General features: G+C 38.3%; 1 protein-coding gene across 3 annotated transcripts in view; it reads left to right on the plus strand.

Moving 5' to 3' along the window:
• The window catches only part of CNTLN (centlein), a 197,755-nt gene that overhangs the window by 30,888 nt on the left and 152,055 nt on the right, over nt 1-14,812 (plus strand). For all 3 annotated transcript variants that reach the window (XM_080371891.1, XM_080371890.1, XM_080371892.1), the window contains one exon: nt 641-725. In XM_080371891.1, coding sequence (XP_080228017.1) covers nt 641-725 — 85 coding nt within the window. The remainder of the gene's footprint in view (nt 1-640; nt 726-14,812) is intronic.

Raw genomic sequence — 14,812 nt, forward strand, 5'->3', positions numbered from 1 at the left:
CAAGAAACAGGATAGCAAGGAGAAGTGGTTTATTAAACGAAGCATTAATGACTCATTAGCTGGCTTTCTGTGAAGTGTTGTGGAGATGGTTATAGCCCTGCAGTTATGGACACAGAGAGAGGCTCAGCTCGTCCCTCTTATCCAAGCTTCTGAGATGTCTTTTTTTTTTTCTTCCCCCAGTAAAAGTTACAGGTTTTGCCCCTGTGAAAGACAGTAAAATACTTATCCATGATGTTCAAAAGTGTTGTTTCAGACATAGAAATGCCATGTAGGTGAGAGAAGGACTTCACAAGCCCAAGCAGCTTAGTCGTTCTATATTGCCAAGAAAGGAAAAAAGCATTTTGCTCAGTCTATGGACAAGTAGTTTCTGCATTTGAGACAGATAATTTCAGCTGCTTAAAAACGTATTTTAAGACCTCTTACTTCTGCTTCTTTTTGAACGAAGTTGTGTTAGCTGTTTACAGATGTAATTTGCTGTCACTTGCCATATGGTCTCTGATTAATTCTGCATGGCCTGTCAGTTTCAGATAATTTAATTTTCTATGCTTTTAAATGACATTCATTATCAGGACATGAAAAATTCAAATGATTAACAGCAAATTATGACTAATAAAGTGTCTATTTTTTTGTTTGTTTCCAGAGAAAAGCAGAAAGCTGAAGTCAAGGACAGAAGGGTTTTAGAGATTTTGCAAGCCAAAGACAGCAAAATAGAAACCCTAGAACAGGTTCGTATTATGTTTCAATAGAGCAGTTAAGAAAACCTATTAGTGACATCACATTTATATTCCTTAAGATGTGAAAATAGTTTGCTGTTGTGCCTTAAGGTGAAAGTTGCAGGTGATTCAGAGATTATAACCTTCTGATAAAGTATTAAACTCTTCTGAGTTGTTGAAAAAGTTGACACTTCACCTAAAAAGTTCCTGTCATTTTATATGAAACTTCTTCAGAAGAGTTTTTATCAACTCATTGTCTTACTTTGCCTGATGGACTAACCTAAACTTGGATTTGGATTTAGAAGAGTTCTGACTATGTTTAGGTTTGTAATGTGCCCATGGTTTGGAAAGTTTTGCCGTCCTCAAAAGTATGAAAATTAAACATTTCTAGAGTAATGAGGACTAAAAATGTAGTATCGTAAAGGCAGTACAGGTTTTTACTTTAGTGTTACTAACCTATAACAGTATTTATTAAGATAACTGTTAACATAAACTATAAAACAATACTGACAAATCCAAAATGTCATATGGAAGTCTTAGGTCATGTGTATTCTCTATTGAACTGTTCACTCAATTTTGAGAGCTGTGTATTAGTAAAAATTAAATGGAAACTATGTATTGAATGAAGCCATTGATAAAAATGGGAAAATATGAGTGCATTTTCTAAATCAAAATAATTATTTGAAAAGTAATCAAAGCTTTTGAGCCCTTCATAGTATTAGAAATACGATACTTGTGAATTCTGACACTAACAAATACTAAAGAAACACAAGAGAAAATAAACATTTCACCTTTTCTCTGTCAATCTCAAATTACCATCTTTTTAAGAGTATGAGGACAACAGAATATGCTTTTCCATATTATTAAGGATGTTAATAAGAAAAAAAAGTCATAATCAGACCAAGTGTGATATGGAAGGGGAGAAAAAGAATTGGAATTACTTTGCAGATAATAAAGCTTATAGCAAAAACATGGACAAAGGTTGAGTGTGTGCTTTCAGATGTCTGAATCCTGCAGTTGCTGGAGCTAAAAGGCTGACTTCACAGAATGGTTGAGGTTGGAGGTCATCTGGTCTACCACCCTTGCTCAGGCAGGGTCACCTAGAGCCAGTTGGCCAGGACCATGTCCAGATGGCTTTTGATTATCTCCAGGGATGGAGACTTCACAACTTCTGCAGGCAACCTGTGACAGTGCTTGGTCACATTCACAGTGAAAAACTGTTTCTTGATGTTCAGAGAGAACCTCCTGTGTTTCAGTATGTGTCCATTGCCTCTGGTCCTGTTGGGTGGGCACCACTGGAAAGAACCTAGCTCTGTTTGCATCCTCCCTTCAGGTATTTATATGCATCGATGAGATGTCCCCAGAGCCTTCTCTTCTCCAGGCTGAAGACTCCCAGCTCTTTCAGCCTTTCCTTATAGGAGAGATGCTCCAGTATCTAAATCATCTTTTTGGTACTTTGCTGGACTCTTTCCAGTAGCTCCATCTCTGTCTTGTACTATGGAGCCCAGAACTGGACACAGGATTCCAGATGTGGCCTCATTAGTGCTGAGTAGAGAGGAAGAATCACCTCCTTCAATCTGCTGGCAATACTTTGCCTAATGCAGCCCAGCATACTATTTGCTATCTTTGATACAGTGGTACTTTGTTGGCACACGGTCAACCTGTTGTCTGCTGGGACCCGTGGCCCTTTCCTGCAAAGCTGCTTTCCAGCTGGGCATCCCCCAGCATATACTGATGCATCAGCCCCAGCATACAAGGTTGCATAGGCTTCACAATCAGAATGGTTGGGGTTGGAAGGGACTTGTGGAGATGATCTAGTCCAACCCCTGGCTAAAGCAGGTTCACCTAGAGCAGGTTGCGCAGAATCATGTCCAGGTGCTTTTTGAAGGTCTCAACAGATGGAGACTCCACAGCCTCTCTGGGCAGCCTGTTGCAGTGCTCCGTCTCCCTCTTCTTCCTCCTATTCAGAAGGAAATTCCTGTTTCAGTTTGTGTTCATTGTCCCTTGTACCACTTGCCCCTAGGTACCACTGAAAAGAGCGTGTCCCCATCCTCTTGACACCTGCCCTTGAGGTATTTGTGCACAATGATGAGATCCTCTCAGTCTTCTCTTCTCCAGACTAAACAGGTCCAGCTCTCAGCCTTTCCTCATAAGGAAAATGATCTGGTCCTCTAATCATCTTCGTAGCCCTCCACTGGACCCTCTCCAGTAGCTCCCTGTCTCTCTTGAACTTGGGAGCCCAGCACCCTCCACCCGCTGGCCACGCTCCTCCTGATGCAGCCCACGCTGGCAGCGGCCTCCTTGCCCACCGGGGCACACTGCCGGCCCACGGGCCACTCGGTGTCCTCCAGGCCTCCCAGGTCCTTCCCCGCAGAGCTGCCTGCCAGCAGGTCAGCCCCAGCCTGTGCTGGTGCGTGGGGTCGCTGCCCCCCGGCGCAGGACCCTACCCCCGCCTTTGCTGAGCTTCATGACGCCCCCCCCGCCCCACTGCCCAGCCTGCCCGGGCCCCGCTGAACGGCAGCGCAGCCTCCGGGGTATCAGCCGCCCTCCCAGCGCTGCACCACCAGCAAACTGGCTGCGGGCACGCTCTGCCCCTTCACCCAGGGCGCTGGTGGGTGGGCTGAGCAGGACGGGACCCGGTGCTGAGCCCCGGGGCACAGCGCTGGCTGCGGGCCCCCAGCTGGGCTGCGCCGCTGGTCACAGCCCTCTGGGCTCTGCCATCAGCCAGGTCTCAGCCCACCGCCCTGCCCACGCGCCCAGCCCACCCGGCCTGCGCTCACCTGGGGCGGCTGTGGGAGACAGGGGCAAGAGCCTTGCTGGGGACAGAATCTGCTTTTTTGTTGATAGTTACAACTTTAATGCTTATTGTAATGCAGCCCTTTCAAATAGCTTCCCTTAGAGTATCATTGACTGGAAGGATCTGGTGAAGGTCACCAGATAATGTCAATGGCCAGTGTTGCATATAAAAGCTGCGTGCAAAGGTGATGTCATTCTGACCGTCTGTCTTCATCCATTTGCTGGGATGCACAGGGTTGAAACAAGAGTAGGATCATTTTCTGAGTTTTTGGAGTGGTTTTGGTGGTTTGGTAATCAAAGGCTGGAGCTGGCATAGAGAACAATGTAGTAAGAAGAATTCTTACTTATTTTGTTTTTCTGGATTCTTTTTTGTTCATCTAATGAGAAAAAGATAGGTTGCCTATGAAACTGTGAGTTTTGACAATAATGATAACGTTCTTTTCTGTAAATTATAGACAGCAAGACTTCAAGGCTGTGTATTGTAGTCTACCAATCTGTTACATCTGGGAAGGTGAGATTATCCAGTCGTCTTCACTGTTGTTTTTGCCCTTCCTTTTCATGCATCATACAGAGATACCAGTTGCAACAATATTAGTTGTATTTATTTACTGGGAATAATAATACTGGGTTATTTATTTACTAGGAATTTCTGAGTGGCCACCAAACACCTGGTAGTGTGAATCCATGCTGAGTAAGGGAAAAAAGGCGAATAAATAACATATCTCATAATTCGACATGTATGTAAGCTGATATTGCCGCCAGAAACAACAACAAAACCCTAGGAGGACATGAGATAATTTTTCTTCTCATGTATTCTGCTTAGGCTTTGTCCTGACATGCTTAAGAGCCCTTTTAAAATTACTTAAAAAAGGAAGCATATTTTCCACACCCTAGGTGAGATGCAGCTAAGTTAGCTTTATTTGTAATAAGATATATCAACTGTTTGAAGGCTTTCCATTTTAATGTATGTTAGTGAAAATAAACAAAAATAAATAATTTTGAAACTTATGACTGAGAAGTAATATGGTCTTTAATCACTTATGCATAACCGAAACAGGGGAAAAAGAGCTCAAATATTTGTGGGACTGGGACATGTGGTTTTAATTGTAAAAATCATTGTAAATCAGTTTTGTAGACTTTCTTCTAATGTTGTTGGAACAGAATATCTGTATTGAATTTTTCTCTACTTTGGTGTGACTTCAATCTTGTGCACCTTTCCTAATTGACAGTGGTGTAATCTTCATTTTTAGATAAATGTGTAAGACTTTTCTTGCCGTGAATTTATCACATAACTGCATGTTGTGTTCAAACATCGTTTCATATTTAAAAAGTGGAGCATGTAGATGTGTACCATTCAAAGGTTCACATAAATACAATATTAAAGCACTTCATTTTTTGTTTCATATATTATTGCACATAAATTCAGTACAAAATACACTGCATTGGAGTTTTCCATTGTATTTTCCCCTTTGTTCTTGTTTTTAATTCTTGTCTTTGTAATTGATTGATTGATAACTTTTGGTCTTGAGAGTCACAGCTGTGCCTCATCTGGCATATACATATTTATTCTAAATGCTGTATGGTAAAAATCTTATTTAGTGGCAGACTGCTATACTGATTTTATTACTGTGATTTTTGTTTTGTACCATGGCTCAGAACTCTTGTCTCAGTAGTTATGTATCCTTGCCATATATACATAATTTCTCAGTGTGTTTCAAGCAAAAGAATTTCTGTTACCTTTAAGTGAATAACTCATTATAATTTTAGTTATTCTTCTGAAGGCTGATTGCTGCAGATATCTTTTTTTCATTCTCCCTTTTCTTTGGAAATCTTTCCCACCTGGTATATTTAATTTATTTGTGTATGTCTCAAATAGATTACTGGTCCTTTTTTTTTTCCCATTTAAAAGAAGGTGAGTTTTTGGGGAGAATGCATTCAAATTTTTGAATTTAAACAATTAGTTAGAGGATAGTATGGGAACAGGGAACTCAGTCTTCTGCCATTCATGCAATAGATAAATTAAAATATCTTCACCTGTTTTCCTTAGAAAATGAAATTAAAGATGTGTAAAACTAGCAGTAAACCTTTTCTAGAACATTGTTAATTAATTAGGTTTCAATTTTGATTTGGAGGAACTAAAGCTAATCTTTTTGTCCTAGACCTTGTAACGTTTCAAAACCTTATCAACTGATTATACTCCAGAGGGGTTAAAATAGTACTAGCTTGCCTCATTATCTGCATTTGAAAATCTTCAGCTTGCTGTGCAAATCTATATTAAAGCCCCTTTAATGGGTACAATTGAAAGAAGCATAATTCTACCTTCAAGCATTAATTAACTCTAATAAATTATTTTTCTTAACTTTTGTACCTTCACCTGATTGTATTTTTCTTTGTAATCAAATGCTGTTATTACATTAAGACAAATGTATACAGACATTATTGCCATCGAAACACTTTATTTCCAGTAGCATATGACCTTGATTATTGTTGGTTAATGAGGGACATGAGAATAATTTCAGTAATGGGGAGCCTGGATGAATATGTCAGTAGTGATGAGATTATGCGACGTTTATAAACTCCTTGCAAAAAAGTTTCTCCAGTGAATGAGATTTATAGATACTGCAAGTGAAGTACATCTGAGGGCACAGATGTTTTGTTTTTTTTCTTTAGAAAGATCATTTTACTCAAGTTGTACCTTGGATTAGCCTTCAGTGGTGAAACCTGTCTGTTTTATGTAGCCCCTTTGAACTGCATCAGTGAATTATCTGATGTCTTTGTGCCTTTCTGCTTGCCATCGTCTAGTTTTCTCATAAAATTAAGGGAAAGAAATCTTGTTAAGGAGCTAGTCTGAGTAAGAAAGAGGGGAGGAAAATATTTATTATTCAAATAGTTGAGTTGCTGATTCCAGTTTATTGATAGAAGGCTACCTGAGGTAGGTGGTATGATGACTATGGCTAATACCTGTGGGCTTGTTTGTCTGAAGGAATTAATAAGCTGTAAATTACAGTGTACCTTTACAGCTCATTAGTACTTTTGTATGAAGTCCCAGTAGGAATGCTTTCTCTACAAGGTGAAAATGTGTTTATGTGAAGTGGCTTACTCAGTTTTGAGGAAGGAGTTTTCCTATGTAACCTGCAAAAAAGCAGCTATATTGGGTGTTTGTACAGGTGTGCTGTAAAAGCATGCTTCACCTTTTCATTGACTTGTCTGTGTAGGCATGCCTGAAGTTGGCTAAACCTTCTGGATCTGTATTACTCAGGCTTTGTGTTCTCAGTGGTCTTTCCACAAAGAGCCTGAAATGATAGCTGCACTTTATCAGATGAAGAAAAAGTGTAGGCAAGAAACGTGGTGTTTCTTGTCCTCTGCCCATTCCACTGGTTTGAAATGCTAGATTCTTAGGTTAGCATAGCTCAATCTTCAAGCCTGGAAAGAAGAGGCAGGTCATCTCTATGATCTCATTCAGCCTCTGGGGAGCTGGGTTCTAGTTCTGGAAATTTCTTGCTCAAGCCAGGTGAGAATATTTACCATGCAGCCAATTAGAGTTACAATTGGATAGCCTTTTTGCTTGAGATAAAATTGGTTTCTAAAGCCATTGGAAACTTTTTACTGTAGAAGAGAGAAACTTCCTAACTGTGTTCAATGTATTACGTGGTTGCTGTAGTGACACAATTTTATTTTTATTTTTTAATTGTGAAGTCAGTGTAGTTTTAAGAGGGTGAAGCTGGATTTTATTCCCCCTTTAAAGACATTGTTGATGTGAAACCATGTATCATGGCTTCTTACTTGAATACAGGCAGATTTCCTCAAGTTCAGGAAAACTTGCTCCTTAAGAACCAGGTAGCAGAAAGAAGCTTGCAGTGCCCTTTGAGATTAGGTTCTGCCCATACAAATCTGCTGACCACGCTTAGGAAGGAGCTTGTCAAAAAAGTTGATCATAGCAACAGCTGTTCTTTATTTACTACTTCTGATCTGGCAGCATTGATGTATGTGAGTGTAATGAAATATTGCTGTGTCAGGAGTAGATGCTAGTAGGTATCTTTTTCTGCAGATCTCACATAGTTACACATGGTTCCAGAGACAGAGGCTAACTCACTCTGAGGACCTTGTATAGGTCACTTGGAGAAGGAAAGTGTAGGAAAAAACCAACAACCTTGTTCGTCAAGGTTGTGTTCCTCAATGAAGGGGACAGAAAAGCTCATTTTAGCACATTTGTTAGTTTTGGTTTGGAATTAGTAGAGAGAATAGGAGATAAAAAAATACTTTGGGTTTTCTGCTGCCTGACCTAGAGGGCTGAGCTGCTGCTTTCCACAGTTTCAAAATATAGCTGCTAAAAAGAGAGGGAGTAGGGAAAGTATCACTGTATTGCAGGGGCAGAGAATCACTAGACAAAAGAGGAAAGGGGATTTGTTTAGAGCAGCTGATGGTTAAGGTAGTATTAGAACTGTGGCGAGATTGTCAGATTATCTTGTCAGTGTTCACTGTAGTTACCCTGAGAGCTGTCATACCCTCATTAGAGGAAAGTGGACAGTTAATCTTAAATCTAGCAGATGCATTACTGCAATACATGCTATACTGGCGGAAGTGCTGTTTTGTTAAGAAGCTACAGCTTTTCTTTTTTGGCAGTGCTCTGTCATTTCCAAATTAGAGGTGTGTTTTTTGTGAAAAACTGCCCCTATGTATTACCCCATTGCAGGGCAAGGAGCTTCTGTATCCCTTATTTCAGAGATGGCAAACCTATTGTGCACGTGCTAGAAACAGTATTTGGCTCCCTTGTCAATGCAAATACGCAGCTGTTGGCAATGCTTGCTTGCACTACAGCTGTGCAGCAGAAGGAACCAGCAGAAGGCATACAAAAGATGGTAGGATATTGTAAGTGAAAAGAATAGTGGAGTTTTGTTTTGGGTGGATGAGAGAAGGCATGTTCTACAGTGTAGTTGTAAGAAGCAGCTTGAGTAGAATGACATGGTGCGCATCACAAACAAGTTTTGTCAGTGCTGTGACCTGCTTAGCAGATTGATGGCTGAAGATGGTTCCTTTGCTGCCAGTGAAAGTGAAGGGCTAGAGCTGCAAGGCTGTTACGTACTAGATAAAGTCACAGTGTATTTCCACCACGTGTTCTAAGAAATTTTGTCGAGTCATTTGATTAAGATAGCCAACTTTCCTGAAGACACCAAATTAATCACATTAGACAAGTCAAAAAGGGCAATAGGGAGCATGGTGTTTATAACACATTATACTGTCTGACCCTACCTTAATCTATGGGTCAGGTGAGAATTCAAGAGCAAGACTGACTAGTGGTCGAGGAATAAGTACATATTCCCTATTTGCAAGATGGATTCAGCTGCTCATATTTCTGGTCTGCTTCTCTGTAGAACCATATTACTTGATCCTCTTAAAAAAAGAGCTTTACAGAATCTTCATTTTCATTTCTTCCTCCTGCAAAAAGACTGGCCCTTTTTCTCCAGTGCATGAATGGTATGTGAGCACATTTGAATGGACAGTGTTTTAGGGGTGTTTTTCCTTGTATACATCTTTAAGTTACCATGTTTTATTTCACGTGTATTGTTGATAGAAATGGGCACTCAAAAAATCAGTTTGGGAACGGATTTGCAGATGCCTGCTTGCAGGTTCATGCTTCTTTTTCTCAGAAAAAAAACTTTAAGTTGGTTAATTTCAGGGAGTCCTGGAAAGCGTGGGATGGGATAAGGAAGAACAAAACAACTTCTGGTAGTATGAAAATCAAGTGGAATCTATGACTTCAGTTCCCCTCTTTGCAGTTACATTTTTTATTTGTGTAAGATTCTTATAGTGTAAGGCCAGGTGTGAAAAACAGGAATTACTAATAGGATATGAAGTACATTTTAGTCCGGTATATGTAAGTTGCTATTTTTCCTTTTTTTTTTCTTGTTAGGAGTCAAGTTGTAAGTTGAATAGTTAACTGTGAATACAGGCATCCTTTGGAAATATACTGTAGAATCAGTTAGTGTTGTTGGCATTTCACTTTTGGAGCAGTATGGATTTAAAAATAACTTGTGTTTTATATTTTAACAAGCTAATGTCATTTTGACTGAAAGGGACACCATACAGACTACAAAACACAGCAGATGACTTCTATAACATATGGTTACCTATTCATGAATTATTTACATAGAACTTCGGTTTATCCTACATCTGAAAATAATTAAAGAATCTAATGAATAGTCATGAGATTGAAAGAGAGCAAATTTCTTTTGTTTATTTTTTTTTCTTTTGTGTTTTTGTTTGGGAGAACTGTATGAGAGTGGGAATGTTATTTGTTAAATGTGTGTATGAGTGTTCAAGTTGAGAACCATGAGGATTAATAAAGTTGAAAAAAAGTGAAGAGAGATTTGAGAAACCTAATCAAGGAAAGCTATGAAATGTTACTGGCACATTTTTAGTGGTATCTACTTATTGTTCAATCCCTGCTAGGAAAAAAAGGAAAGTTGGAAAGGAAGGGAGAAAGTTAAGAGTGTGCTAAATTAACCTGAGCTACTCGGTAGGAGAAAAAGATGATGAAAGGGAGACAATAAACATGTAAATGTTGAAGTAGAAATTTTGAGGAAAAGAAGTTTAAAGAGTAATATTTTCACATTTAAGTTGTAATAATTTAACAATTTTTGTTTTGCTTAAGATGTCGGGATTTCATTAAAAGTAATTTCTTGGTGGGAAAAAACTTCAGTTTTCCATCAGTTCCAGTTATTTTGCTTGTGTTCATTTTTCTTTTTCTTTTGTGGTATATTAGAAGTGTACTACTGCACGGTAAGAGCTTCTGATAAACAATGTAATGAAGAAAGCACAGAATACAATGTTTATTTGTTACTGTGATTCCTTTTGGTAGTGGAAATTGAATGTGTGTCTCTTGTTGCAGTCATAGATGGACACCTTTAATATTGTGGTGTAGACCTGAGATTTTTCCTGAAGTGCTTCAGCAGACAGTGACAAAACAAGGTGCATTGTTGCATTTCTGTTTCATTAGCAGCAGCACTGAAGTATATGTGTGTCAGCTTTGCATTGCTCTAGAATGATTTTCAGGGATAAATTATAAGTAGTTTCGGTTAAATTCTTGATGTGAAACAAAACCCACTCTTATCTACATTTTATGAATCTGTCTAGAGGCGGGTATGCAATGCTGATTCAGTAATGCAACCTGATCAAATTTCAAACTGCAGAACTGTGAGTTGTGTTCCCCAAAAGTAAAAATTTGGAGAACACTTAATCAATAATAGCACGTACAGCTGCTGTTTCATAGTCCTTTCTGCATGCATTTTATGTAGTGGATTAAAAAAATCACTTTCACTGAATACTGGAAGTTAAGTGAATGATGTCTGCAACACCAGACAGTCCATAACTCTTGGGAGTTCTATCCTAATTCATATTCTTTTTGGAAATGGAGTCCTAGCATTGACAAGTTACACGTTTGCTGCTACTTTTGTTGTCTCCATACTGCAGTATACTATCCAAATTCACACTGGATAAAAATGAAGTTTAATTAAAAAACTTTTTGTGGATCTGTTCACATGAAATGTTGACAGATGATTGTAACATCCTACTGCCGTGCAGAGACTCTGAGGTGTTCAGAGCTAAGACAATAAGGGACAATTTTCCCCCTTCTGTGTTTTCATACCTCATTTTCTTGGTTTGACTTAGCATGTGATTTTGCTTTCTCTGCAAATTGATATAAAGGTATTTTAAAAAGTAGTTTTTACTGGTATACAGTTTGATGTTACTAGAGAAGAAAAAAAAATTTGTTGTAGCTAAAGAGATGCCATGGGAAAGGATAAAAATGAATTCTGGAATGACAGTCCTCTTAAACATCAAAAGACCTGCTCTACCAGGTCACAGTGTTTCTTTCTTTGTAGGTATTGTTGCCTAGAGCATTCTGGGCTCCAGCAGTATACAAGGGATGCTCTTTGATTTTTCCCAGCTAAATAAAAGGGTAAAATCAGATTTCTTTGGTTTTCATTCAAGCAATTTCATTTCTAGAATACAGTTTTCTTTCTAGTATTTGGAAGTTTGTCTATGGAAAAATCATTGGAAATTCTCATTGTCTTAGTTAATATGAGTTTTTTATAGTTCTTCAGCATCAAGTTTTCAAAAGCTCATTGAACGTTGCTTTTGTCCTTTTGTGTTCAAACAAATATGACTGCAGTCTATGCTAAGTGTAAGTTGAGATTGTTCTTGTCTAGGATTAGCCTGTGCTTACGCTGTCTAGACAGAAAGAGTAGCTACCATGGGAATACGTGAATTCCCAATGAGTGTTTCTATCTGGTAAAGACTGTCAAAATAACCTCGTGGGAGGTTTCCCCATGTGTTGATCAGGTATGGTTTTTTTCTCCTCTTTCGCTTGACTACTGGAGTAGTGTAGTCTTGTAGGAAAACTGCTTGTATTCTCTGCTGTGAGAAATCAGTCTTTAATAGAGGGTAATTCATAGACTGAGAAAGCAAAGTGCAAAAACACCTGTAAAGGCAAAGACAGATGATAATTTACTTAATTGCCTGTATCTCAGAAATTCTTCTTTATGACCCTTATTTCCACCCAGTCATGGCTCCTGAGTAATACTTCTTGGGTTTTTCTCTTCTTTCTAAGCACATGAAATGAGCAGGTATGAGAGTAAAAGTTCAGTTCATTTAGAGGAAAAAAAGAGCATACAAAGTGGTACCAAGGAAAAATGCTTTGAAACAAAACAGGATTTTTTCCATGCAGGTATAACTAAATAGTATTTCACTACTGCTGCAGTAGATGACTTTGTAGACTACTCAGGTGAGTTTGCTGCTTAGTGATTGATGTGGCATATTTGCCTTTTGATTGATTTAAAGTCTTAAGTGGGTCAGTTGTGGGCATAAGTAATTAGCGTGTGAGTCTGATTCAGGATAATCTGTCAGATTTTCCTACAAAGTATGCAAAGTAAGTAGCTTATGTGAGTTTAAAATTTCATCTCAGCAATATGAAACAAACATTTGAAATAGCTAGTTGCACTTTTGTATCTTCATGTCTCCATTCATCCTCCAAATTGCAGGGAAACATCCCATTCCAAACAGGACCCAAAGATCTTTGATTTCACTTCACAAATAGACACATGCTTACCAGTTTCCGCAGAGTGTATAATGAATCTGTGCTCAAAAATTAGATGCCTTTAAGAGCTGCAGCTGCACGTTGAGATTTTGTAAGTGTGTTTTTGTGAATTTTTAACTCTGAGCTAATAGTCTCTTTCAGATAGGTAGAGTTTCTAAGGGTGTTCTTCAAATACAGACTTTGTCTTCCTAAATGTTAAACAAGTAGTAATGAGCTGGAAGGAAGACTCAAAGGAGCCACTTACTCAAATTCTATGAGGACCTGGGGAGTGGGAGGGAGGCAGACAAAATAACTGATGCTTTCCATGGTAATGTGGATTCATACCTTTTTAAAGATGCAACTACATCATTTCTGCCAGCAACAGTTTGTTCCTGCAACTGTAATAATATATCTGAAGAGCAAATATTTTGCTTTTTGAATCATGAACATTCAGCCTGTTGTCTGGTAGGCTCAAAATATGAAATAGGGGAGTCCTTAGTTAAGAGAACGTTTCTTAATTTCGTTATTCCCTCCTTAATGTCTGGCGATAATAAACTAGGCTGAGAAGGTTTATGCACTGGGTTATGTCTCCAAGAAAAAAAAAATCCAATTTAAATTTCTGAATGTGAAATTCGGGTTTACATTTTTTTTGGAGAAATGGAAGAATGATTATGAGTCTATAATCTTAGGCAAACTTTGATTGGAGTCTGTTGAAAATGCCAGTGGTGTAGAATGAGTTTCTGTAGGAGAGTTAGTTATATTATAAAAAGTAAACCAGTACGCTATAGGTTCAAGATTAAATTACCAATTAAATATTGTTATAAATACTAGCTAGTTCTGTGGTGCTTGTTTTTCTTTTTTGGTCTGCTTGGTTGCTTGGAATTAATGACATCTGAGGAAAAACCAAGATACAAGTATATGAGGTTTCTGCATTTTCTTTCACTTTTCTCTCAATTTTTAGTCTCATTTTTCCATTCTCTTCAATTAATGTTCACTTTCTTTTCCATGTTTTTTAAAGACCACTGTTAGAAAGTACATATTTTTGTATATTCTTTAAATTTTACTGTGGCTGCTATCCAGTATGCAGTACAACAAAGATTATAATTATTTTTTTCTTGAGAAAGTGAAATTTTTCATGTGGGGAGAAAAATATCTTTCATGCTTCCCTACACTATTTACTAAACATTATCTATTCATGGTTGTTTGTTTCCAATATTTGCTATACAAGTTAGCTGGATTACGTTACCTTTTCCTGGTCTGAAAGGGTTGCGGGATTTGTTCTTGCTTGGCCGTATTTTCTGCTATGTAGTTTGTTTGTAGTATGTGTTTGTTTGGGGTTTTTTTTGGTAAGTAATATTACTGTATTTGTAACAGTGTGTGGATATAAGTAGTGGTCAGAGGGATAAAATAAGTCTAAATATGGAGGAACAATGTATAGAAGCAATTTGGAGGTGGTGGTGGGAGAAGAAATAGAGCAACAGAAATATTTGCAAGGAAGATGGGAACATGAAGTATAGGAAGAGTGAAGAAGTCTACAGAAGAGAGGCAGACATTGGAAGTAATTTGGAAAAAGTTACAACAAAGATCTGTTAAGTAAAAAATGAAATGAGGAGGGAAAGATACAATCCACACAAAGAAACAGCCGTGTATATTGTTAATGATTTAAGACATTTGCTAAATAGATTAATTCCAGTGTACATCTTCAAAATATATTTTTCACATGCCTTACTGTCACACTAGCTCACTAGCGGTTTAAATAATAATTCATAAAGTATTTCTGCCAACCTTGATCTTATAATTAAATATGTGTAATTAATACTTATTTTATGATTTTACTCTGGTAATACTGAAAAAGGCAGTTTATCAGCTATTAAGCTAGTTGTCAGATATTATACCACAGTGCAGCAGGAAGGGCAGAGATCTACTTTGCCCTCAGTAATTTTTTGTGCATAGTAGGGAGAAGAGCATGAATATCTTGAGGAGAAGCTGGTACTCAAACTGCTACTAAGACTCTCAAAATTGCCTCATCCTTATGTGGTCATTGCTTTGTGAACAGTTTCCTTGTGCAGGGTAGGTGCTCTGGATGCCAGCACACTGACACTGTTCAACCTGCGGAGCAAGCCCTGATTACTGGTGCACAGCTCACTTTGTGTGCTGGGCTGCTGCCTATAATAGCTGTGTTTCTTCCTGTGAGCGAGTTACTTTGAGTTTAATGGTGACAGTTACTTTT

Source organism: Falco punctatus, assembly GCF_963210335.1.
Source record: "Falco punctatus genome assembly, chromosome: Z".
Classification (NCBI taxonomy): Eukaryota; Metazoa; Chordata; class Aves; order Falconiformes; family Falconidae; genus Falco; species Falco punctatus.